The sequence below is a fragment of the Mustela nivalis genome (genome assembly GCF_964662115.1).
Source record: "Mustela nivalis genome assembly, chromosome: 6".
NCBI lineage: Eukaryota > Metazoa > Chordata > Mammalia > Carnivora > Mustelidae > Mustela > Mustela nivalis.
Genome location: NC_139025.1, coordinates 155,596,245 through 155,622,019, shown reverse-complemented (window position 1 = coordinate 155,622,019; position 25,775 = coordinate 155,596,245). Strand labels below are relative to the sequence as shown.

The following is a 25,775-nucleotide window of genomic DNA, read 5'->3' as shown; positions in this document are numbered from 1 at the left end:
TTTCCTGAGACTCCGATTCCATGTGCGCTGGGTGTCTTGGTGTCCTCCCACAGGCCCTGCCCTTCCTGTTTCCCTGTCTCTGAACTTTGAGACTTGGGTTTGGCCATTCGGGGCAAGTTTACCAGGTTTCGTGCCAGCGCTCAGATCTGACCTTTCCGGGTCTACCCTGAACGTCTCCGGGAGCCCCTGCGTGCCGCCCGATAGACACACAGACAATTCTGACCCCCTGTGAGCTCTGTCCTCCAGCCCCGGAGGCTGCCATGCATGCTGGGACTCAGCCAAAGACCCTGGAGCCCTGGACATCTGATGAGAGAGTTCTAGAACTTTCTCTTCCTCGTTTCTCCTCACTAGCGTCCAGTCCCACAGACTCTAGCCACCATGGCTTTGGCTTTCCTGAACGCTGCGCTCTGTCACCTCCGCTCAGCAAGACAACCGAATTCTGTTCTCCCTCCCCGCTCCCTGTCTCTGTCCCCCCCCCCGTCCCCTCCCCCTTTCTCTGTCCTCCTCCCTCTTCTGTCCCTTCTGCCACCCTGCACCTCTCCCCCTCCCTCCGCCCCATCCCTCTCTCGGTCCCCCTCCCCCTCCGCTCCCCCCCCCCACCCCCGGTCTTTCACAAAGTTCTCTGTCATGGGATAAGCCATACTTCACTCAACCAGGCCCTGGGATGCTCGGTTTTCTCATGAGGGGACAGCTCTGCATCAAGAGGGGCGAGTGTCCCACTGAGCTGCAGGTCAGACTCTAGGAACCCAGTGACCCAAGTGCCCATCAGGCAGAACACCCAGACATGGGGCTTTTCTCAGCAGGTAACTTCTCTTTTTCAATGAAACCCCATTATTTTTCCTGCCAACCCAGACCTGGAAACACCTGCCACACCTGAAGGCCGCGGTCATATACAGAGACGCGCCACCGAAGAAGATGGCCAACGTGTACACGGTGCGTGGGGGCCGCGGGGGGCGGGTGGGGCCCGTCTGGCCGCCCCACTGACTGGGCGCCCGCGCGCTCCCTCCTGCTGCAGATGGACGAACTCTTGCAGCTGGGGGACGGGCTGCCCGAGGAGACCCTGGACGCGGTCATCGCCACCCAGCGGCCCAACCAGTGCTGCGTCCTGGTCTACACCTCCGGCACCACTGGCAGCCCCAAGGGCGTGATGCTGAGTCAGGACAATGTACGCGGGTCCCAGCGGGGTGGGTTTGGCCGCAGGTGGACCTGGGCGCGGGACCTGCCCTTACAGCCCCTGGGGATGCTCCTTTGGTCCCTCAGCTGAGGGAGGTAGGACACATGGGACGGCCCCTGGTCTGTGGTCCAGACCAAGTCCACGGAAGGCGATGGGGAGGGGAAGGGAGGCCTATCCTGGGAGCTCCCTGCAGAGACGCCCAGAGTTGGGGGGTGCCTGAAGAGGTCACCCCCAGGGTGAGCACTTCCAGGACGGGCTGTGGGACCTGCCGGGCCCATGTACCTGTCCTCTAGATCACGTGGACAGCACGGTACAGCAGCCAGGCTGGCGACATCCGGCCAGCAGAAGTCCAGCAGGAGGTGGTGGTCAGCTACCTGCCCCTCAGCCACATCGCTGCCCAGATCTATGACCTGTGGACGGGCATCCAGTGGGGGGCCCAGGTCTGCTTTGCCGAGCCTGACGCCCTCAAGGTCAGTCTGCCTCAGTCCGAGCAGGGGTCTGTGGACATGCGCTCTCGTGTATGCACCTGGGAGCGTGGGAGCGAGTGGGTCCCCCGCACACTTATCAGCCAGAACTCTCTCTGCCACAGCCAGCATGGCCCATGTGGCCCAGCAACAAGGGGCTGATGCCGGTACGTGGAGGAAAAGGGGCCACGTGCCATCAAGGACAGGGCGTCCTCAGAGGAAGGCTGTGGTGCACGGCCCAGGCTCATCAGCTACCCCGTGCTTTGGAAACTGATTTTAAGTAGGCGGAGAGCTCTCCCGGGCCCCCCGCCCCCGACCGGCACTCGGCCCAACACCCCCCCAACCTCCAGCCCCAAAGGTCCCCTCGGCCATCCTGCACCGGTCACTGCTGGGGGGAGGGGTCAGGTTAGAGAGGAAAGAGGGCTGCAGGGGACCAAGCAGCGCTAAAGCGTCGGGCCACACAAACAGTGGGGACGGCCGCCCAGCAGCCGCAGACCGTGCGGAACATGGCATGTGCAAGGGTGCGTGGGCACCGGAGTGGGCACCCGGGGGACGCTGTGGGGGTGCGCCCCTGACGCCGGTGTGGGGGCCTCCTGGCACTGAGCCGGCGGGCCTCCCTCCCTGGTGCCGGACAGGGGAGCCTGGTGAACACGCTGCGGGAGGTGGAGCCCACGTCGCACATGGGGGTGCCCCGGGTGTGGGAGAAGTTCATGGAGCGGATCCAGGAGACGGCGGCCCAGTCTGGCTTCATCCGGCGCAAGATGCTGCTCTGGGCCATGTCGGTGGCCTTGGAGCAGAACCTCACCTGCCCGGGCAGGTACGGGAGGCCGGGGGGAGGGGGGCGGCAGGGTGGGGGCACAGGGCCAGCAGGCACCCGGGGATCTGCTGGGCTGGGCTTGTTCTGGGGACCCCTGTGCGGAGGCCCCAGCACACACCGGGCCGGAGACCTCTTCCCAGACGGTCCAGGAGACGGTGCCCACCTCTAGGTTCGGGCTGGCAGGACGGCCTCCCGTCCTCTGGGTGGCCTTCACCTCCTGGGAGTGGTTCCCTGCGGTCTCCTGGGGGTTTCCAGACTCCATAGGGGGCCAGGGAACAGGGCACGGTGACGCGCCCTCTTCCAGCCTTTCCGGCTCCCAAGGGACCCCACGGCCATCTGACTGCTTGTCCCACGCCCAACGAGCCCTGGGGACGGTCCGTGGCGTCCCCCTGGCCACCCCCAGCAGAATTGTTTTCCATCACTAGTGAGTCTGTGAACCGGCATCAGGTCTCGTGAGCAGCACACGCATGTCCACAAACATGGCCTCGTGCGCACAGACAGGGACAGTGGACACACATGGGCGACTTGTCTGTGGGCTTCAGCGGGGATCACACCCATGGGCCCTGCGTGTCCGTGCAAACAGACCACAAGGTTCTGCACACAGACGGCCCAGCTGGGCTGACCTCCAGGCTCGGGGCGCGGTGCACACGGGGCACACGCACCCGGGCGTGCGGGCCCGCTCACGGCCAGCGAGCAGCCGCCCCATGCCCCCCTCGCCCCTGTGAGCACATGTGTTCCTCCACCGACCACTCCCCACTCCCCACAGCGACCTGAAGCCCTTCTCGGCCCGACTGGCGGATTACCTCGTGCTCGGCAGGGTCCGGCAGGCGCTGGGCTTTGCTAAGTGTCAGAAGAGCTTCTACGGCGCGGCTCCCATGACAGCCGAAACGCAGCACTTCTTCCTGGGCCTCAACATCCGCTTGTATGCAGGCTACGGCCTCAGCGAGACCTCAGGCCCCCACTTCATGTCCAGCCCCAACAACTACCGGCTCTACAGGTACCCATAAGCCTCCTGCCCTTGCTGGACCCCGGGGCCACCACAGAGTGGCTGTCCTGAGCCATCACTTCCATCCTGGGCCAGGCCCCTGGGACCAGGCGTGTGCATGGTCTCGGCCATGCTGTCCCCGGGGGCCCTAGGTCGCAAGCTCCCCCCTCCGTCCCCCGCCACGGGTTCTGACTCCGTCCCCTCCCTCCTGTAGAGTGGGGTGTTGTCACAGGCTGTCCCTGCTCCACTGGGGGGGGGAGTAGTGGGGAGGGCAGGGCAGTCAGCTCTGGGGTGAGTGCAGGGACCCTCTGTCATGCTTAAAAGACCCCTTCCGGTCAGCCCATCACCGACTTGAGGTCACCGGCCCTTTCTTCCTTCCTTCCTCCCGCTCTCTCCCCGCCCCCTTCCCCCTTCCTCCTTAAAGCTTCTCACTCTAAGTCCCTATTAAAATACAAAAGCTCTGGGGGCGCCTGGCTGGCTCAGTGGGTTAAAGCCTCTGCCTTGGGCTCAGGTCCTGATCTCAGGGTCCTGGGATCGAGCCCCCCACGAGCCCCGCAACGGGCTCTCTGCTCAGCGGGGAGCCTGCTTCCTCCTCTCTCTCTGCCTGCCTCTCTGCCTACTTGTGATCTCTCTCTGTCAAATAAATAAGTAAAATATTAAAAAAGAAAAAATACAAAAGCTCTGGAGGCTAAGAGGGAGAGGTTGGAGAGATGCTCCTGGCAGAGTCTGACCCTACACTGAGGCCCGACCAGCCCCCTCGGCCGCCCCCAGCTCCGGCAAGGTGGTGCCAGGCTGCCTGGCAAAGGTGGTGAACGAGGACGCCGAGGGCATCGGGGAGATCTGTCTGTGGGGCCGCACCATCTTCATGGGCTACCTCAACATGGAGGACAAGACGCGGGAGGCCATTGATGAGGACGGCTGGCTGCACACGGGCGACATGGGCCGCCTAGACGCGGACGGCTTCCTCTACATCACCGGGCGGCTCAAAGGTGAGCGCAGCCGACGCCGTGGCTGCAGGCTTGGGGGGGACATGCCGCGGCCTGGGTGCCCCGAGTCCTGAGCCCATATGGAGCTCGTGCACTTGGGCTGACAGCATCGTAAGAGGACACCCAGAGAGGGTAAAGGACTTGCCCAAGGTCACCCAGCTAGTAAATGGTGGGGTTGGGCTCCAACTCCCTAGAGAAACAAGGCAAGTCTTTCTAGAAGATTCTGGGGCATAAATATCATGCATTTTTACATGCAAAATGGGTATGATATTGAGAACACAGATTGGATATAAAATTTAGAATAAAGCAGGAGACTTCAGAGAAATTTCCCATGAGGGATGTGGCCCTGGCAAGGGGGACAGCTGGGGACTTGCACGGAAATAGTGTTTTGCTCACTGCCCAAGGGGATGTAAACCCAAGCACATCCCTGAGGGGAGATCTCTGCCTGCTTCCCAGGGGAAGCCAGCTCAGTGAGTGGGGGAACAACTCTGCAAATCTCACAGGCAGGAGTGCCATTCAGCCGGGCTCTGAGTGTCACAGGGGGCCGGCCCTCTGGGCAGAGTCTGGGCAGGCCTGGCTTGAGCCTTGGGAGGAGCTGAAACCGTCCTGGCTGCCAGCCCACTGCTCAGGGCTGTGAGATCCCTGGAGGCACAGTTCTGCCCTGCCCGGCCAGCTGAGAGCGCCGCCTAGGGCCCTGCTCGGTGACAGCAGCTGAGGGCCAGCATGCTGACGGGGAGAGTAACCAGAAACATCCAACCTGAGTTGGCCCTCCTTTCAAAATAGTATGGTTAGGGGTGCTGGGGTCAGGCGGTGGGGAGCCCTGTCGGTGAGGTGTAGGCCTTGGGCTCAGGTCAAGATTCCGGGGTCCGGGGATCGAGTCCCGCATCGGGCTCCCTGCTCAGCTTCTCCTTCTCCCTCTGCTGCTCCCCCTGCTTGTTCTGGCTCTCTCTCTGTGTCAAGTAAATAAATAAAATATTTAAAATAGTATGGTTAGAGGCTGGAGTCCAGCCGGCTTTTCTGCAGATAAGCATCTACGGCCCAGCCTCCGAGCGGAGGAGACCGTGCTCGCGGGCTCACCTCAGGGGGCCATGTAGGAGCCGCTCGCCCGCCTGTCCTGGCACCGGAGGATCTTGTGGTACGGCCTGTTATCTGGCTGAGTGAGGCCCACAGCCTCGGTCTTCATGTTTCAGACGACCTTGGCTGGAATCATGCCAGTTCCCTACAAGATTTTGACTTTGGTATGAACAAACAAAAAACCTCCACGTGGTCAAACCACCAGGAGCAAAGACAGGCGTCACAGCCAGGGAGAGGTACCTGTAGCTCCTGAGGTGGGCACCGATGGGCGGAAGCGACACGGCCTGTCCCTGGGTTTCAAACCTTCAGCTTTGTGTCGCCCAGCCGCGTTTCCTACTGTGTGGCGTGGAGGTTTCTGCACATTTCTCCTTAGATCTGCTCCCGCGTATCTTATTTTTGAGGTGCTACAGTACAGAGCATCATTTAAAATGTGCTTCTACTTCTTTGCTGCCGGCGGAGGGGCCTTGTCCCATGGGCTGGGGTCATGTGACCCCGGGGGCGCCGGTTGGAAGCTGGCGGCTTCCAGCTCTCTGTGCACAACACCCGATCGTCTCAATTGCTGACAGTTTCGTTCCTTCCTCTCCGTTGCTTCTGGGTGTTTCTCTTGCCTCCTGCGCTGATAGGACGGGCAGAGCAGCAGGGGGTAGATGTGGGGACAGTGGCCGTCCGTGGACCGTTCCTGATCGTGGGGGAACGCTCCCAGCATTAGATCCCTGAGCGGGGATTTTTGGAAAGGTGCTCCTTGCCGTGCCCAGCCTGCTGAGGGCTTCTATGCACACTAACGGGTGAAAGACAGTGGTAGGAGGTGGGGGGAGGGGCCAGAGAAAGTCCCAGAAAGAGAAAGGCCGGGGTGCTGATGGCCGCTGGGCTCTGCCTGGCTGCGGTGCCCTCGCCGCCCCACCCCTGCGCCGCCGACAGACCGCGGTCTGCACGCCTCCTGTCCGGCCAGCCTCGGGAACCACTCCTCTATCGCCCCGCTCGCCAGCGTCCTGAAACTCCGAGCCCCAGCTCAGCGGCCGGCACCCACCCGGGCAGCCCCTCGCCAGGCTCTGGAGGGGCCCCGCTGCCCCGCCGTTGCCTCCCTGCCGCCCCAGCCGCACAGGTGTGCCCTCTGCCCACGAGACCCAGTTCACACTCAACATGCAGCCGGGCCACGAGCCTCGCTGTCCCACCACCCTGGGAGCTCCCTGCCGCCAGGTGTCCGCACGGGACCTGCACACAAGGGGACTAACTCCTCCTTGTTGGACTAGACCTGGGGGGCTAATCCAGCAGAAACTGGCCAGGTGTGTTGAGCAAATGTCCGCTTACCACCATCTGGCCTGGCCGTAAACCGCCCTCCAGGGAGGAGCCCGGAGCGCTACGTGCAAATGCTGGTCTCGCACATGTGTCCGCGGCGGATGCCTGAGCGAGCGAGGCGGTGGACGAGGCCTGGACGCTGGGACTGCAGCTCCGAGGGAGAGCCCGGCCCCCCCAGAGGGACAAGGGCTCCCTGAGAAGAGCACGTGGGGTGTTAGACGGAGTCGGGAGGGCTTGTTGGGAAGGTGCAGGCGACGGGGAGAGGCTCACGGCAGGAGCTTGGGAACGGGCTGTACCGTGTTCCTGACGCTACTCGACCTTGGACAAGACACCTAACCGCCCCAGGCCTCAGTTTCCCCATCTATAAAATGAGCTGCTTTCTAGGCCGGTTGTGAGGGTTCAGTGAACCACTGCACATGTAGGACTTAGCACAGCGCCTGGCTCACGGTGCGTGCCGGGTGCCTGCCCGGGAGCGGCAGCTCAATTGTGGGGTGACAGCGGCACGTCCGGGGCGCTGGGTGAGGCCTGAGCAGGCAGTCTTGGACGATGAGCAAAGGAGTGGGAGCCCCAACCAGGCATTGCTCCAGGAACTGCCCCGTCCCTCAGTAGGTATCCCCCCGGCAGGTGTATCTCCCAGTGGGTGTCCTCAGCAGGTGTGAGGAGCCTCTGAGGGCGTGGCACTGCCCCCCGACCCTGAGTATCCCCAGTGCTGCCAGGCGCTCCTGCCTCCAGAGGCTGGGGCCAAGGCTGGGGTCCTGGTGCAGTCGGGGCACCTGGACTGAAGCCTATGCCGGGGGCCGGGCCCTGCCTCCCCAGAATTAATCATCACAGCGGGCGGAGAGAATGTGCCCCCTGTGCCCATCGAGGAGGCCGTGAAGACGGAGTTGCCCATCATCAGCAATGCCATGCTGATCGGGGACCAGAGGAAGTTCCTGTCCATGCTGCTCACCTTGAAGGTAAGTCGGGGGGGGCTGGCTCTGGGGGGGTGTGGGTCTGGTCCAGGCAGAAGCCATGCTCGGCCGGGACACATCTATGTCTCAGACTGTTCTGGGCTAACCTGCTGGCTGCCTGCGGTGGGGGCGGGAAACACAAGAGGTCACAAGCTGCTGTGATGACCCGTTATAGACCAGCTCAGCCTGGCTCCTCAAGGCTCCTGCCCTGGCTCTCCCCGACCAGATGCTCCAATCCCAGGCTGCTGAGCAGGGGAAAAAGCCCCTGGTTTTCCTGGCTGAGGTCCTTCTGGCTGTCCTGCCACCACGGGCTCTTTGGAACAGCTCGTGGTGACCCACACCCTCCGAGACTGGGGCTTGGGTCTTGTGGGCCGAGGCTTGGGCCCGATCTGACCTCTGGCTTTTCAGTGCGTGCTGGACGCAGACACATCTGAGCCAACGGACAGCCTGACCGAACCAGCTGTGGCCTTCTGCCAGCGGGTGGGCAGCAAAGCCACCACCGTGTCTGAGATCGTGGGCACCAAGGACGAGGCTGTGTACCAGGCCATCGAGCAGGGGATCCAGAGGGTCAATAGCAAGGCCGCCGCCCGACCCTACTGCATCCAGAAGTGGGCCATTCTCCAGCGGGACTTCTCCATTTCGGGTGGAGAGCTGGGTAGGGCTTTGTTTTTCCTGCTTGTCTGTTCTCACTATCGCGGGGGCTGTGTGGGCAGGCAGGGGCCACAGCAGGCTGGCGGGAAGCAGCCAGGGCAAGCAGAGAGCCACGGACGGTCCCTCCTCCTGGAGGGAGGACACGGTCGCGCGGTGCCGGCTCGCGCCCGGGGAGAGTCTGCCACATGCACTAAGTGTGTGCTGGAGCCTCTGAATTCAAATGTACAACATTTAACTTTGCTCTGACTAGGGGGCCGTTCTCCCCTGAAATCACAGTGGGAGCAGCAGGCAGACCCCAAGGCCCTGGCTCTGGGGGCTCAGCTCATGTACAGGTAAAGGAAGACCTTCTGGACCCTGGTCTGAGAAACCAGGGAAGCTGCAGTACAGCCCCGGCTGGACAGAGAAGTGACTCTCGGCTGTGGCACGTGGTTCGCGGCCGGGGGAGGCGGGATGGTTTCTAGGACAGCCTCTGGCCCACGAGGCTGCAGCAGCACGCTGAGAGGCCCTCAGAGCGTGGAGCGCATCTGGCTGGCCGGCACGAACAGAGGGACATAGGTGTCCTCTCTGACCAGCTCCGGAAAGGCCTTTGGTTCTGAAGTGTCTGGTGTCACAGCCCAGAGCGTGTTCAGCCTCTAAGCTGCCCCCAAGCTACGTCGCACTTGCGACTGTGCTTTAGAGGAGCAAGGACAGGGATGTGAGAAGACCGCGGTCGGCGGAGGTAGCGCTCCCAGTCTCCCCCGCCCGTCGGGCAAACAGAATGCAGCGTCCGGCGCGGTTGTGTGCATGGTCCCCGGCAGCTCGTCAGGACGTCAGCCGCTTGCCTGCTCGCCCGTGCGGCTGTTGGCCGCAGCCTTGTCCTGAGGCTGCCCGTGTGCTCCCGGCACAGTGGCTAGCCAAGAGCCCCGGACAGAAACCGTAGTTGTGCGGGTCTGTTTGTCTCCATCATTGATTCACCGAGAGAACAGAAAATGCTTGGGGAGGAGCAGAAGTGGGTGCAGGATAAGGAAGGCGGCACCTCACGGTCTTTCGTGATGCCTGGTGGCCCTTCAGCTGCGGGCACGATGCTGGGGCAGTGGAGGGGGGCACGAGGGTGTAGCCGCAGGGGCTGGGTCACTGGGCACCACCCAGCGGGCTGGCCTCACCCAGATCCTTACACACACCTTCCCAGGCTTCGCGGCGTCCAGGCCTCACTCCCTCTTTCCGTTTGCTCCTTTAGGTCCGACGATGAAGCTGAAGCGGCTCACGGTTCTGGACAAGTACAAAGACATCATCGACTCCTTTTACCAAGAGCAAAAGAAGTAATCAGGGGCCATCTTCCCAGCTTCCGCTGAAGACGGCAGGTCTTTCGGAGGGCCGGCCTGAGCTCCGGGTCGCCTTCGGTCTGGGCGCTCGGACACCTGGCAGGGCTGTGAGGTCGCCGTGTCTGGCCACGACACGGGCCTCTACGTTTGCCAGGTCCGGGGCCAGCAGCAGCTGACGACTCCAGAAGCTTCCCATGTGGGTAGTTTTAATTTTAAGCATTGCTTTTTGTCCAGGGGACGCATGAGCTCAGCGCTCGCCCCGGAAGTAGCAGGCAGGTGGCGAGCTCGCGCTGGGGAGGAGGGCGAGGACAGTGGGGAGGACGGCTGGAGCTCCTTCGCACGCTGCCGGAGAGCCAGTACTTAGAACTCACCTCCGGGCTGACCTGCTCTGGAACCGCGGCCGCTTCTGTGCCTGTCAGCACCAGGACACCTCACACTTGCCGGCTGATCTGATGCTTAATAAAACCGCTGCCGCCTATCTGATTGTACGGGTGTGATTTGAGTATTAAACCATTTAACAGAATTGCCAACAAGGCCCTGGTTTTTCTTGTCCGAGGAGCAGGCGGGCCGGGTCGGAGTCGTGGGTGTTTCACCCATGGGACCACCGCGCCCCGGAGCCCGCGGGGCACAAGACGGCGTGGAGGGGCGCACGCTATAAAGGCTGGCGGCCTGCACCAGCCCCACACCCCAAACACGCGGAGCCCCACCAGGAGGCGGGCGGTGAGAGGAGGCCCCTCAGTCCATTCTGGAACTGTCTATTACAGCAGACCCAGGAGCCACGGTCACTGCGCCATCCACCGAGCAGAGGAAGCCACGGCCTGAACAGACCGACACACACGTTGACACTGGGGACCAGCCTGAGGCAGCACCCAGACGGGGACCCTCGCTAAGGAATCCCGCATGCTCAGGGCGCAGTACGCAAAGCCCATGAGTCCACAATGCCGTGCGGGGTCCAAGACAGGACTGGAGTCACTAACAATAGTGACATAAAGGACAAAGGTGCTGGATGGGGAAAGAGGCGGGGGAGGGAGTCAGTGGCGTAGCCCAGGCTGGACTGCGGGCTCATCTCTCACTGGCGCTGCTGAGGCAGGACAGCGGGCAGTGACTCGGTGCCCTGGGGACAGGGCAGGCCGGCCAGCACCCCCAGTTTAACCGCAGCCACAATTGAGGCGGTAGGGGCCTTGAGCTGCTACGGGCAGAGGGACACGTGCTGCAGGGTCCTGCAGCCGCCCCTCCGCTCTGCTAAAGCTCTCCCCGAGAAGGGTGCGTCTCCAGGTAACAAAGTAACTGAACCCACAAGCCTTATTAACAAAAATTACATCACCCATTACGTAGTTCTTAAAGTCTTTATTCACGTCAGTAGTTCACGTTGAAGGACGCGCCTGTCTACTCCCCACATCGCTAAGAAATATGCCGTATCCACTGGTTTTGACCTGAACTTTCCAGGAGTCCTCTCCCGTGCCCGTGTAGTTTTATAAGAATATCACCTTTACTAACATGTTGATAATCTATTTTGTTTCTATTACGTTCTTCATAAACCAAGGAAAATAGGTTTTCTTTAAAAAGTTATGTTTTCTCTTATTAATTCTGTATCGTATTTACAGCTGAGGAAAAACCATTTTAACCGAAATGTAAAATGATTAACATGGCAAACGATACAGTCCACTCAGAATTTACAAAAAACATACACCAGATGGACACCGAATAAATAAAACCAGCACTTGGGGACAGTCCTCGGAGAGCATGCCTGGGGACGTCACCGGCAGCCTCTGCACAGACTTTGCTCAGAACAGGCAACATCTAAGTGGCCCATCAGGAAAGAAGCGAAGCAAACGTGGGCACGACAGGCGGGACCTGCGTGGCCAGTGGGACGGACGGGCACAGATGCCGCACGCGTGGGGCCTCAGTCCAGATCTCGTACCCGACGACAGATCTCCTCCGTGAAGTCGGAGCACTTTGCGTTGCCTCCTAAATCTTTTGTTAAGCTCTGCGAGAAGAAAAGAGCGAAGATCAAAGGCAGCCGCGCGCTAGAGCACAGCCAGGCCAGCTTTCCAGAGCGCTCCGGGGAGACGCGGGCCGAGCTGGTCCGGCCGCCCCCCCGGACATCAAGACCGCCACCCGGGGTGACGGGCCCAGTTAGCGCACACGAACACCTGGCGAAGCCAGGACACGCTCGCGACAGGGAAGTAGGGAGGCTCTCCAGAACTGTGCCTCTGTCAGTACAGCACACCCTAAGAAAACAGTCGATTGTGGACCTTTAAATGAAGCACAAATCCCTTGGGGAAGTTTCAAAGTTTAAAAACCAGAGTTGAGGGCGCCTGGGTGGCTCAGTGGGTTATGCCTCTGCCTTCGGCTCAGGTCATGATCTCAGGGTCCTGGGATCGAGTCCTGCATCGGGCTCTCTGCTCAGCAGGGAGCCTGCTTCCCTCTCTCTCTCTCTCTCTGCCTGCCTCTCTGCCTACTTGTGATCTCTGTCTGTCAAATAAATAAATAAAATCTTTAAAAAAATAATAATAAAAACATAAAAACCAGAGTTGACCTATTTGGGGAAGCTGAGAAACGAACTGAAGGGCCAGAGTGAGTCCCGCGGGGCCCGACTCATAAGCCGGACACAGCGCGGCTCCCAGTCCGCGGAGACGGCCCGCCAGGCGCTCCGGCCCACCGGCTCCGTCTCTCCTCTGACGAGGGAAACCCTCCCGCAGCCTGTCCTCCCTTCGCTCACAAAGGGACCCTGAGACACTTAGTTCTCCCGTCCCACCGCGTCCCACCACCTCCCGCACAGCTCCAAGGGCCACCGTGGACCCCTGCGGGGCTGGTACAGCCGCCTGGAACAGAGCCTGTGCCTTCGAGGCCCAGCCTCCTCCCTGCCCATGCGCAGAAACACCAGACCGGGCTCCAGCCCGACTGTGCGCCAGCCCCAGCTGCCCTGGAGCAGCGGTGGGAACTTGGACAAGGCAGGTTCCCTCACCGGAGGAGGGGGCTGCTCCCAGCCCGGACCCCCCAAAGGGGTGGAGACGGACAGAGACGCCTTGTGTGGGGAACACACAGTCACGCAGTACTGACAGCTACGAGGGCTGCTTTCATGAAAGCTTCCTTACCCTCACAACTCACATAGAGTGCTCCATCTCCACACACCCGATTTGCACAAACCGCTTGGTCCCCCGCCCCCGTGGCCGGGACCTCCACTCCCCTGGCCGTGGAAGACCACGCAGACCTTATCAGGGGCACCACCCGGGATTGCGGGGGAAGGGGCAGGGACCTGGCCCAGATTGTGCGCCCAAGACAGGACATCGAGGCCTCACAGGCTCCGGGCCCCAAACCATGGCTCCTCCAGCAGCACACGGGTGTCTCTGGCCGGTGCTTCCCAGGCCTCCCTGGAGAAACCCGCAGCTCCTCTCCCCAGAGCACACACCGCATGTGCTCGGGAGCCGAAGCCTGCTTCCTCCGCCCGGTTGCAGCATGCACAAGACGACGACCCGTACCTTCCCGTCCTTAATCGTGGCAAAGCACGCGGTCTCCACCCTCGCCGCATGGTCGAAAAGGCCCATGTGCCGCAGCATCATGACGGCGCTGAGCAGAAGGGCCGTGGGGTTGGCCATGTCCTTGCCCGCGATGTCCGGGGCGGTGCCGTGAACCTATCGGCGAGAAACGCAAACACGGTCGGGGGACAGCCACAGTCCCCTCCCAGAGACGCTGTGCCCCATCACGTCCCTTATCGTCAGCCATGGGGCCAGGACAGAAAGCCTCAGAAAAACCAAGAGCCAGAATAACGGGGAAAGTGCAACAATGCAGACTGAGGACACTTTCCAACTTCTGCGGAGTGCTGCAACCGAGGAAGGACACATCATAACAAGGACACAAAACAAAGAAGGGGGAGGTGAAGGAATGAACCACGCTTGTACGGACAGCCCAACGAAAGCACCGTTTTCTTATGACTCCTGGGAAAACTCAACACTTAAACCGTATTTGTGCAGATAACCCGTCCCGGACCCTCGGGCCGTTCCTAAGTGAATGCTGCTTTTCCCATGTCACCCAGGTCCTTACCGACTCGAAGATCGCGACCCCGTTGGCTCCAATGTTGCCACTTGGTGTCACACCAAGACCTCCAATCAGTCCCGCACACAGGTCACTGGGGGCAGAAAAACATTTCAAAGGGTGTTCTGAAAAATTAAACACCTCGCCCAGACTTTGGATTTTATCTAATATTTTTAAAGGATTTTATTTATTTATTTGACAGAGAGAGAGAGAGCACAAGCAGGGGGAGCAGAAGAGGCAGAGGGAGAAGCAGGCTTCCCACTGAGCAGGGAGCCTGACGCAGGACTCGACCCCATGACCCTGAGATCATGACCTGAGCTGAAGGCAGCGCCCCGGACTCCATTCTCTGCCAAAAGGAACCAGAGCTCCTTGAGAAACAGCTGATCTGGGACCACAGTCAGAAAACCAGGATGGGCCGGAGGCAGCTTACTGCTGCAGAAAGCAGATGGTGGGCTGCGTCCAGAAGACATGACAGCTCAAAGGGACACACTGACTAACACAGGTAATGGTTGTGACGGTTACACCCGTGAGTCAAACGGACAGAAGGACACAAGTAACTATGAGAGAAGGGAAGCGACCGTCGCGGCAGAGCGCCGACTAACAGACGGAGCAGTAACGGCCACCTCTGCGCGTGCTGGGGAAGGGCCCACCAGGAGGGGGAAGGCAGGCTGAGCGCGAGAGAGGGAGAAGGGACGTTAGCAGGGGTGCGCTGCGGGGGCAGGGGACACACGAGCTCCTTGTCCATCTTGTAACTTCTCTGTGAGTCTGAAATGACGTCAAAAGTCACAACAATTTTGTAAAAAGGACGGCCTCCTGGCCACACACACTGCAACCAACCAACCAACAAAACCGCTCCGACAGGGAAGGGGGCGGGTCATCAGAGCTCGGCCCAGAGCCAATGTGGCAAATTAAACGCATCAGCCATCCAACACGTGATCACTGACATCCCCACCACCGCGCCAGGACCCAACTCATCCGACACACGCTGTTCTTTTTGTATTTGAATGAAACTCCTTAAGCCACATGCATTTCAGGGCACGTGCAAATAAGCGACAAGCACGACGCCGCCGAGCAGGGCTCACCTGAGGATGTCTCCGTACAGATTCGGCATAACGAGGACGTCGAACTGCGACGGGTCCTGGACCATCTGCGAGGGACGCACAGTGTGTTCAGCGACCAGCAGCTGGGCTGCCGTGCCCACGACAGTCGCGGAAAGCAGGCGAGCAAGCACTTATACTTACATTCAGACATACTGTATCAAGGTACATCTCATTAAACTTAATATCTTTACAGTTTTCAGCAACTTCCCTGCATTTTTGCAGAAAAAGCCCATCTGACATTCGCCTGTATTTAATCAAATAAAAATGGTTGAAAGAAAGGTTTGCAGAAAGAAAAGGGTCAGGTCAGAGAGCAAAGTTAAGTTCAAGAAGTGTTAGTTCCAGAAGCCCAGACATCTGATTTCAATCATAGTAAAATTATTTTTTAGGCAGTTAATAAAAAGCAAACTGAAAATGGGGATTTTTCTGGAAGTACAAGACGGCATAAAAATGTAAAATAGTCTGATCATAATAAAAACTATTATTTTTAATAGTTCTGTCCAGCAAAAATGAAGAAATGTAAGAAAATGTTAAGACTGACTCCTTTAAATGGTCGTACCACCGAACACACCCCAGCCCTCTCACGGGTCAGGAAACCGTGTCTGCACCCATCCAGAGCTGCCTTCAGCAGCCTGGGGTGAGCAGAGGGTGACCGCCGAGGACCCGTCAGACGGCACTGGCCGGGCAGCCCCTGGCACACGGCCGTGTCAGAGACGCTGCCCCAGCCCACTTGGGACACGCCTGCCCTTCAACCTGTGTGGCCTCGGCTAGGTGACCACACCAGCTGGGGATCTAGTCTCCAGTGTCTTGCTCTGATGATGCCCAGTCCCTCCTCCCCGCCAGTCTGCTCACAGACAGAGCTGCCCAGCCCGCTGGCCGGGGAGAAGGAAGGGACGCCAGTCGCTGAGCCCCCCGATGGCAAGCGGGGCCGCGGCCCAGCAGGGACTCACATGATGTTGGCTTTGTGCACGGCCGTGACGTTGCTCCGGTGGTTGTTGCGGGCGTACTCGAAGGCGAACTCTGCGATGCGCCTGCTGGCCTCCTCGGTAATGAGCTTGATGCTCTGCACAACCCCGTCCACGATCTGAGGGGGAGCAAGTCAGCTTCACTGCGCGGCTAATGCTGGGCGCCCGGCCACGGGGGACGCGTGGGGCTCACAGCAGCCCCGGCCCCCAGCCCTGGGAGGCAGGCGTCATGGGGCCCACGAAACGGATGGGGACAACTGAGGTGCAGAGGCCACCTGCCCCAGAACACACCTGTGAGGGGGATCGAAACTCCCAGCAGACGCCTGCCCCAGGCCAGTGTCCAAGCCCCCAGCTCACAAAGGTCACGGTGAGCCGTCCCCGCAAGGGGCTCCCGACACCGGGGGACCTGAGTGACAGTCCCAAGTGCACAGAAGGCGATGCGAGTGAGAACGTGCATGAGACGAACGTACCACGTGCTCGATGCCGCTGTACTCGCCTTCCGTGTTCTCCCGGATGGTGACGATGTTCACGTCGGTGTAAGGGGTCTTATAGCCCTCGATGGAGACACACGGACGGACGTTCGCATAGAGGTCGAACGTTTTCCGCAGCAATAAATTCATAGATGGGTGACCAGCTGCTATTGGGGTCTTTAAAGGGCCTGTGACAAAGAAGGACACCGGAGGACACGTTCAGGACACGCAGATGACAACGGGGTACGTTCTGGGGCCGCCTTTTCTTCTTCTTTATGGACACAAGTACAGAATGTTGACTTAAAGTTCCAGGTTTCCTGCTTCACTTTCCCACTGGGGCGTAGTCAGGATGAGAAGTGCCTTGTGACATGGGCACCGGGCGTGCTTCCGGTGGGCACACCCAGGCCACATGCTAACCCACCTGGGCTGCCACGCAGAAGGCCTGTCCCTGACTGTGCCCCTCCCGGACTCAAACAAAGGAGGAAGAGTTGCCTGGAAGCCTTCCGGAACATGACTACACTCAAAAACAGCACACACCTCCCGGGGGAGGACTGGGCGTGGCAGTATCTGACCTTCCCCACCACCTACAAGGTGACAACATTCCCGCTGTCATTTAGGGGAAGGGGCGCCTGGGAGCTCAGTGGGTTAAGCCTCTGCCTTCGGCTCAGGTCATGATCTCAGGGTCCTGGATCGAGTCCCGCGCTTTGGGCTCTCTGCTCAGCAGGGAGCCGGCTTCCCTCTGCCCCTCCCCCGGCTTGTGCTCTGTCAAAAAAAAAAAATTATCTTGAAAACTAAAAATAAATAAATAAACTAAAAGTGAAGGGAAACAACAAAAGCAAGAGTAAGAAACCAGCAGAGCCCCCAGCACTGAGGGGCGGAGAGGGCACTTGAACTCACGCGTGTCTGTACCCACAGCCTGAGCTCCACGGGACCCAGGCACGCGCTTGTGTTTTCGATCATGACCTGAAGCACGTATTAATTAAAATAATAATAAAAACGTGGAAAGTGTGCAAAGGTAAATCTGGGTGAACCCACACACACACTTCTGTCTGACACTGGCCAGCAAGCCTGTACTGTTCTTACTGGGGGAAAACATGCCCAAGTGAGAAACCACCTCGCCGTGACCAGGCTGCTCCGTGCGGCGCCAGCAGGAGGGCAGGGAAGGCGACCCTCCACGCTGCGCACCCACAACCACGTGCGTGTGTCAGCCGCACACCGGTACAGACACGCGGGAGAAAGCAGAGGCCGCCCCACGGGGACGGTTGCACCGCAGCGTGGTCAGCCCTAGCTCCGACGGCGCAGCCCTGCGCGAGCACAGGACGTGGCGCAGAGACGCACCCGAGCCCGCACGGCCACTACCTTTCAAGCCCATCTTGTTCTTATCCATGGACTCTTTGGCTTCGGGAGGGATCATCCACTTTCCTCCGGGTCCTTGGATGGCCGTCACATTCCGCTCCTCCCACTGAATGGGCGCCTAGATGCGGCGACACAGAGCACAGTGAGTTGCAGGCCGCGGGGGTGACTGGCACCCACCTCCAAGGACCCGTCTTCCCCGTCGGAGGGACTGGTGAAAACGCACAATAAAGGTCCAGAAAGCTCCTGGCATGCGAGAAGAGATGTCATTCCCTAGTGTGACCGGAGGGCCTCTCCGCGCCAGCCCGTCCAGTTCGCACCAGGCTGCCCCCAACTCCTACCGCGGCCGGTCAGAACACCACGGCGAGAGGAGAAACATGGCCGACCAGGGCACGGGCGTGAACTGGAAATCATCTGATCATCGAAGACTACACAGTAGAAAACTATGCACAGGAAGTGTCCGGAAGAGGCCAGTGTGTGGACAGAAAGTAGCCAAGTGGTGACCCGGGGCCGGCGGAGGGAGGGGCGGGCTGGGAGGGCTGGGGGACCGGCGGCGAGTGCGAAGGACAGTAAGATTTCTGTGTGGGCGGTGACAACAGTCTAAAATTAGACCGTGGTGCTGTCCGCACAGCTCAGAGCACGCACTGAATACCATGGACTCAGACCGCGTTGCAAAGCAGCGAGTGTGTGGCAGGTCGGCTGGACCGCAGTACAGCTGTGGGGAAATCCCAGATACGGTCCATAATCCACACAAGGGCCCGCCAGGGTCCCCTTCTTCCCCAGATGTGCCCCGGCAGCCAGCACAAGAGGCTCCACTGGTATGGGGGGTCCTTCTCCACAGGGCACTCACAGCGGGGGAGCAGCCCCGGCTCTCCGCGCCACCTGCCCTTCCGCAGGGCTGCTGCTTACGGAGACGCGCTCCGAAGCGGCCCCCTGCGCGGAAGGCTGGGCCGCCACGATAATCGTTCCCACGCTTCAGGGTGACCCCACAGCGGGAATGTGGTTTCATCTTTCAAAATCTCCTACGCGGTTGTTTGGAAATAGCAGCTCTGGTCGGGTTGGCAGGAAGGCAGGGACGAGGCGGACGGGGGACTGGCAGGGCTGAGCCCACGGCCCAGTGGCACAACTCGCAGGACTGCACACGATGAAGCCAGCCTACGCTCCTGTCCCCACGGCCGCAGCGAGCCGCTCTGAGCCAGGGTCGTGGCGACGGCGACACCACCCCACCTCCCACAAGTTATCCCAAGAGCTCACACACTCCAAATGCCCAAGGAAAGTTCTCTACAAATGATCATTCCAGACGTTTTCCCGGCACTTACTTTGGCAGCATCAAAAATCTTCATCACGGCAGCTGAGATCTCGGGGCCGATGCCGTCGCCTGGAATTAGAGTGACTGTCTGAACCTGAGCGTGAGAATCACCAAAAAGGACAGTCAGGGTTAACTCTGGAAGGTCCGGAAAGAACATCACTCGCAGAGAAATCCAGCTCCCGGGGGGCTGCTCGGGAAGACCGGGAGGCCTTCAGGAAGAGAGCCGCCCCTCAAGGGAAGAGACTCTACGCTCCACCTGAGTTCCGAGGCCTTCGTAAGGCTTACGTGATGCTCTTCAGATAACACAAAAATCAACTACTAAGCAGACTTCCCAATTGATATTTTTTTCAGACAAGCTACAAAGAGGCCAATTAATTCACGTCTGGGCAACCGAAGAGAACAGAGTTCCCACCACGCTCGTCACGGGAATCCAGAGGGCTTCCCGTGAAGGCCGCTGCTCCCTCGCCACGGGGACTCTAGGGAGGTCTGTCCTACCCCAGCTGCTCAGGCTTAAAAACACTTTCAAACACGTTCCCAGAGGACTGCTGCGGTCTGTTCTAGAACTCAGAGAACATCGGACTTCCAATCACAAGGGGGTCCCCGCATTCCTGAGTCCCTCTGTGACACCGGCGCCTCAGTGACAGGTGTCACCTAGGGAGCCTGGCGGAGTTTCTGTGGGGCCCACAAGAGCAGCACGTATGGTCACACCTGAGAGTCTGCGTTAGCCACAGAATGACAAGGTGTTTATAACGCAACAGCAGAGCTTTAGGACAAAGACTCAAACGTAGAAATAAAAATGTGTAAAGGGACGTGACAATGGGACCTCAGTGAGGTAAGACCATATTCACACAGCCTTTCCCCTTCGGAGACAACAGGTCTCAGGGGGACTTGCTCTCAGCGGGAAGTCTGGTCTTTTCCCGAGTAGCTGCCTGCGCTACACTGTTGTAGATCACGGACTCAAGGGTCACTGGTCGTCTGCCTTCCGCTGATACTCCCTGAGCAGGTGGACTATTTCTGAATTTCTCTGTTATTACCGAAGACATCTTTTAAAAATTTAGTTCCTCTTATTTCTTTCAAATATAACCCCGTCCCACCGGACAAATATCTTTACAAAACAGACAGCTTAAATCACAACAGAGAGCGCGGGTCGCCCCGTCAGCTCTGAGCGCGTCCGAAACGCTAGCGCGGCCAGCCTGACGCTTGAACTGCAAGCCTCGTTCCGCGTCTTTTGCACAAGCAGGAGCCCGAAGAACCCTTCAGCTGCTTCTTCCTGTTCTCCCACCACGTAAAACAAACGCCATCAGGCCACCAGAAGAATCCACTTTTCTTCCACAGCACAGAAAGTCAATGGAAGAAAAGAGGTTCGAAGGTCTTACAAACCCGTCCCAGAGTAAGACGCTGTAGGGGAGCAGAGGAATCATGGAATCCAATCGGATTCTGTAAGAAGGGGATAACCAAAACCCAGAGGAAGTCGCTGACCCACAGTCTTAGAATGCTCTAACAGTGTGGTGTCAGCTCTTGAAGCACAGAATTCCAGGCTGGGGGTTCTAAAAGCAGCAGATTTAATGAGAAATGGGAGATCCACTAACATGTCTGTAAAAACTGTGAGAGGCCATGCGAGCCCGTGGGGCTCAGACAAGTCGGGGGCCCTCCTAACAGGGGTCCCCCTGTGGTTTTTAGGGAAGCTCACAAAATAAAAATGCAAAGCAGGCTTTGAAGCTTCTCAACAATTTTCTCTCAACTTGTACTAGTTTCGAAAGAAACCGTCTTACCAAAGTGAGACTGCGAAGGGAAGCGACAGGCTCAAGGGTGATTTCTATTTTTAACCAGGCTCCTTTAAGACAACATCAATGTGACAGGCTTAACAGAGCCAGCTGTAAGGTAATTCTTAAATGTGCAAGTGATCCGATGAATTTACGCGTGTCAGCCAAGAATCTAAATATCCAGTGTAAGTGGGACACGGTTTTCCCAAATTTTAAGTAAATGGCAACAAAAAACTGTATCATAAATGTGTTAGAGCATCTTTCTTGAGAAACTTCTAAAACGAAAAAATAAAAGATGGAATTATACTCACACCACCGGCAAAACCTCTGGTCACCTGTTTTTGGTTGTGGAACACCCCCAGCAGCCGAGAGACCTACATCAATATCAACAAAGAAATGTCATGCACAGAATTAAACCACGCACAGTGAGGAGTAGAGATGAGGCCGTTTCTGATGACGGAGGATGCGGCAAGTCTGCACACGTAATTCAGGAACTTCTATATTAGCTCGATGTGACGAGCTATCTCAGATTTGAAAACCTCAGTTTTTGGCTTACCTTTGCCTTGAAAATTTTAGTACTATGTACTTTTACATTTCACTTGATGAATTTAAGTTGCCCAAAAATGCTGAGGGTCAAATGAAACTATCCTTTTGAACTCAAACACAGAAATTTTCTCAGACGATCTGGAAGGTTTTAGGTCAACATTCTTGACTACCGGGTCATTTTGCGGGGGAACACATATTCAAAGAAAACTATCACAAATTTTAAGCTGGAAGCGTCCTTAAAAATTCCAGAGCCCAACTCATTCATTACACAGGTGGAGGCATGGCGTCTCAAGGGTCGGGATCTGCCTACAGCTGCAGAGACCAGACTACAAGTCTCCTGACTCCCAGTCCAGTGCTCCTTTGGTGGAAGGAACTACTGACGGAACCAGTAGAAGTGCCTGTTCTTCTCCCATGAGTATTTAGTAATTACACTTTATAAAAACAAAATATAATAAAGTTTATTTAATACCATTTGACAGCTATGTCACACAGAATGAAGATTTTACTTATTTTTCTAGTAATACAAGTAATGTGGTCATTATTATTAATTGTCAGGAAAGAGGATACAGAAAAAAGCAAAGTGACCCCCTAACCCCACTAGCCCAAGATGTTACCACTGGTATATTGGTTTCTACTCAACACTACCAGACACTAGAAACAAATTTTAAAAGGTTACTTTGAACTTTAAAAACTGAGTCATTGAAAACTGGTACAAAGTCCTATTAAGAAACTGGGTCCACAGACCATAGGTACTAAAAATTCATTACATGTTATAAAGGTAACTTTTTTTCACGCTAGATACGTAAGCCATCTATTACACCCTGGCTTGGTCTACCCTCCTGGGGACGGTGCTCGTAAGGCCCGACCCTTTGCAGTCACCCTGGCGTCCACTAACGAGACACCAAGCAAGAGCCCAGCAGGTGCGAAGGGCTGGTGTTCTCTAACCTGGCATGTACAGTCATCCCTCCGAACACTCTGTGCCAAAACCGGTGGCAAAAATCTTAATCCCAGAACATGATTCATCCACGACAGACGGGCCCCTGGAAGAGAGGCTGTGTAACAGCACTTGGAGACAGGAACACGATAAAATGTGACGAGCGCGTCTGCCCAGCCCTGCCCAGCCCAGTCCATCCCAGTGAGCGAGAGGGGGAAGACAGTCATACAAAACGGGCCCATGTTCTATGACAAAAAACCCAACCAACCCATGATTTAAAATGTCAATCTAGGGCGCCTGGGTGGCTCAGTGGTTAAGCCGCTGCCTTCGGCTCGGGTCATGATCTCAGGGTCCTGGGATCAAGTCCCACATCGGGCTCTCTGCTCAGCAGGGAGCCTGCTTCCCTCTCTCTCTCTCTGCCTGTCTCTCCATCTACTTGTGATTTCTCTCTGTCAAATAAATGAATAAATAATCTTTAAAAAAAATAAATTAAAAAAATAATAATAAAATGTCAATCTACAAGCACAAAGATTTTTATGTCTTTATTGTTGGACCTCCAAGTGCCGACAACAGCACGGGGCTCACAGGAGGTGCTCAATGAATGCATTCTGGAGAGACACAGGCCAGCCTTGACCATCTCTTTTATCTGACAAGTCCCCACCCCAGCAAACATCTTAACACTTGGGACGATTTTCTCTCAGATGGTCCACTTTGTCATCTCTCCCATGTGATCTTGGACTAAGGCAGTAGACACCTAAGTCACTAAAATGACCCAGAACTGTAAATGAAATGAGATTTTTTTAAGACAGAGACGGTGTTGTACTTCACACTGCATCTGTACACACATTACATTACGTTACCGCTACAAAACCTGGAGAGGCAGCTGTCAGTGGCCCGTTTCAGATTAGGAGACTAGGGCCAGGCTCACGGAGCGTGACCTGGGCTGACTTCAGGTGCTGGGCCGGCTCGATCCACGGCTCCTTGTTCCCTTCACAGCTTCACAACCCAACTTAAATATACACAAATACAGTGTTGGGTGTACGGCTGGTCTCACTCCCTACATGTTTGCTGCTGGGGAACCTGCTCGTTGTTTACTAGGGCATTTCAGAACCAGAAAGGTCTTTAGAAACCTAGTATTTTCTCTAAATAAAGCCTTTTTTTAGAAAAAAAGATTAAGCTGCAGACCACTTTTTCAGATTAAACCCTGCACATACCCCCAAGAGAGGAACCGCTCTGCCCGAAGCATGAGCCCAGCCTCCCCAGCATCCCGGGGGACATGGGGCTCTGCAGCACCTTCTTGCTCAACCCCTAAAGGGAGAAACGGGCCCCACAGAGGTCCAATGCTGGCCAAGGGCCACACGGGCGACCACGTCAGGGGAGACCCTCATCGGATCCCACAGCCCAGCAGCTTCTGAGCACCCGCCGTGTGGTTTCTCCTTGCAGTCCGCGCAGGCAACGCAGGCTGACCGGCACATCATCACCGGCAGCCGCCTGAGCCCCCCTCTGAAGCGCAAGGAACCCACCGAAGACAAGGCAGTAAGTGGGGGCGACCTCCATGACGAAAGGTTTGATTTCTGCTGAGACCATGACCAGAAATCACTTCACCTTCAGGAGCAAATGGGGCAGAACAGTGACCGTCGGGCACAAAGCCGGTCCGGAGAGGCTGACAAAGCAGACCTCACTCCCTGAGGCCCAGGAACGCCGCCCGCCGCGGAGTGCAAGATGGACAGGGAATGCTGGGGAAGCTTCTGGGCTGCGCCTGCGGGTGAACTCACGCCCTCCCAGGACCGCGTCCAACGCTCAAACAACCCCCTACAGACCGCCGGGCCAGCCCAGAGATGTGAAGCAGCCGCTCAAGGTCACACAGCCAACCCGCAGGGCTGCCCCAGATGCAAACCTAGGCCTGACGGGGTGCAGACTTTCAGAGGAGAGCTCTGGTCCCTAAATCACAGTGACCTGGGATGCTCTTTAAGCTCAAAGCTAGGGAGAAAAATAGCAACAAGTTTTACCAAAAAAAAAAAAAGGGAATTTCCTGCGGCAGATTTCCAGGGGCCATGCTTGAAGCGCAACAGGAGACCCAGGGCCTACTCTTCCCTGTGCCTGCCATGTGGGTGACCTTGGCCACCAGTAGGGAGAATGGGACCGACAACGAGGAAGCGGGACGCCCAGGGCCGCCCCCAGTTCCGACCCCGACTCCCCGCGTGACCTTGAGCGGCGGCGTCTGCAGAAACGAGCCCAGGAACCGCGGGGGCCCTGACGCCCCTTCCGGGTTCGGCCCCCGCCCGGAGCTGTCAAGGGCAGCGACAGGTCTCCTCGAGGTCGCGGGGCTCTCCGCAGGGACAGGGCGGGGGCCCGGGGTGGGATGTCCCGGGGGCGGAGGGGTGGCCCGCGCCGTGTGCGGCGGGCCCGGGTGTCCCCGCGAGCGGCGCGGCCCGCGCCCGGGACACCATCCCCGCCCCAGCCCCGCCGGCCGCGCTCGGACCCCCGCGCCACCCGGGACCCCCCCACCCCCACCCCGGCCGCCGCGCGGCGCTTGCGGGCACACGCTGGCCCGGCCGTGACCTTGGCCCGCCTCCGGCGCGCCCGTCCGGGAGCACGGCCGCCCGCACCGCCCGCGCCCGTCGAGGCCCGCGCGCAGCGCCGCCGCCGCTCGGCCCGCGCATCCCGCGCGCCGCACACCCGCCGGCCGGGCTCTCACCTTGGAGATCCACGCGGGGCCCGCCATCGCGTCCCTCCCGGCGCCGCGACCACAGCAGCGGCAGCACTGCGCAGTCGCGCAGTCGGGGCTGGAGCCCCGCCCCCCGCGGGGGCCACGCCCCCACTCAGGCCCCTCCCCGGAGCCCGGGTCCCGCCCGTGTCTGGTCCTGCCCCGGACGGGCGTCGTCTCTGTTGACCAATCGCCTGCCTCTCCTCGCAGTGACGTAGAGAGACGCGACCCGGAAGCATCGGGAAGGCACGCCCCCTGCTGGGACGGGCGAGACGGTGCTGCTCGCCGCAGTTTGCAACTTCGTGCGGCTACTGGGGACGGCTCGCTCCGTCACAGACGCTTCTGGTTGTGTGACGGCGTCACCGACGAGTGGTCCCGGAGTCCGGCGGTCTGCCGTGAGCGCTGGGGCCCGTCCGGCGCGGGCCCGCGAACCCCGGCGTCCGGCGTCACGGCCGCGCGGGGCAGGCGGGGCGGGGACGCGCTGGGGGACCTCGTCCCGGGGCGGGGGGCTGGCCGGGGAGCCTCGTCCCGGGGCGGGGGGCTGGCCGGGGAGCCTCGTCCCGGAGCGGGGGGCTGGCCGGGGAGCCTCGTTCCGGAGCGGGGGGCTGGCCGGGGAGCCTCGTTCCGGGGCGGGGGGCTGGCCGGGGAGCCTCGTTCCGGGGCGGGGACGCGCTGGGGGACCTCGTCCCGGGGCGGGGGGCTGGCCGGGGAGCCTCGTCCCGGGGCGGGGGGCTGGCCGGGGAGCCTCGTCCCGGGGACCCGGGGCGCCGCGGCGACTCCCACTAGGGCCGCCCCTGCCCGCCGTGCAAGGTGGTGCTCAGGTGAGAGATGACGCCCAGGGCCTCCGGGAGATAAAACAATCAACCACAGCTACGCCTGCGGCCTGGGCAGGGCCGGG

The 25,775-nt window shown here is 58.9% G+C and overlaps 2 protein-coding genes across 5 annotated transcripts in view; one reads left to right on the top strand and one right to left on the bottom strand.

Moving 5' to 3' along the window:
• The window catches only part of ACSBG1 (acyl-CoA synthetase bubblegum family member 1), a 40,216-nt gene extending 29,988 nt beyond the window's left edge, over positions 1-10,228 (top strand). For both annotated transcript variants that reach the window (XM_082734397.1, XM_082734398.1), the window contains 9 exons: positions 853-933; positions 1,016-1,165; positions 1,468-1,644; positions 2,274-2,455; positions 3,222-3,452; positions 4,212-4,429; positions 7,613-7,752; positions 8,155-8,401; positions 9,614-10,228. In XM_082734397.1, the coding sequence (XP_082590523.1) occupies positions 853-933; positions 1,016-1,165; positions 1,468-1,644; positions 2,274-2,455; positions 3,222-3,452; positions 4,212-4,429; positions 7,613-7,752; positions 8,155-8,401; positions 9,614-9,699 (1,512 nt within the window). In that variant the 3' untranslated portion in view covers positions 9,700-10,228. The remainder of the gene's footprint in view (positions 1-852; positions 934-1,015; positions 1,166-1,467; positions 1,645-2,273; positions 2,456-3,221; positions 3,453-4,211; positions 4,430-7,612; positions 7,753-8,154; positions 8,402-9,613) is intronic.
• An 802-nt stretch (positions 10,229-11,030) lies between these two features.
• Positions 11,031-24,989, bottom strand: IDH3A (isocitrate dehydrogenase (NAD(+)) 3 catalytic subunit alpha). 3 transcript variants are annotated; one of them, XM_082734408.1, is made up of 11 exons: positions 24,869-24,989; positions 21,002-21,064; positions 18,938-19,021; positions 17,625-17,739; positions 16,266-16,453; positions 15,781-15,914; positions 14,975-15,077; positions 14,816-14,880; positions 13,743-13,827; positions 13,181-13,333; positions 11,031-11,685 (listed from the first exon to the last, which is right to left on the bottom strand). In XM_082734408.1, exons 1-11 carry the CDS (start codon positions 24,893-24,895, stop codon positions 11,602-11,604), a joined length of 1,101 nt encoding a protein of 366 aa, XP_082590534.1. In that variant the 5' UTR covers positions 24,896-24,989; the 3' UTR covers positions 11,031-11,601. The 3 variants fall into 3 exon arrangements, with proteins under 3 accessions (XP_082590534.1, XP_082590532.1, XP_082590533.1); XM_082734406.1 differs by having other exon boundaries at positions 21,026-21,064; positions 24,869-24,988; XM_082734407.1 differs by lacking the exon at positions 21,002-21,064 and having other exon boundaries at positions 18,938-19,062; positions 24,848-24,950.
• Positions 24,990-25,775: the final 786 nt, after the last annotated feature.

Excerpts from the sequence above, each read along its gene's own strand:
- IDH3A (XM_082734408.1), bottom strand. The coding sequence starts at position 24,895 with ATGGCGGGCCCCGCGTGGATCTCCAAG. Across the intron at positions 16,454-17,624 it reads GAACAAGATGGGCTTGAAAG|GCCCTTTAAAGACCCCAATA; the intron begins GTAGTGGCCGTG and ends TCTTTGTCACAG. Across the intron at positions 14,881-14,974 it reads TTGATACAGTATGTCTGAAT|ATGGTCCAGGACCCGTCGCA; the intron begins GTAAGTATAAGT and ends CGTCCCTCGCAG.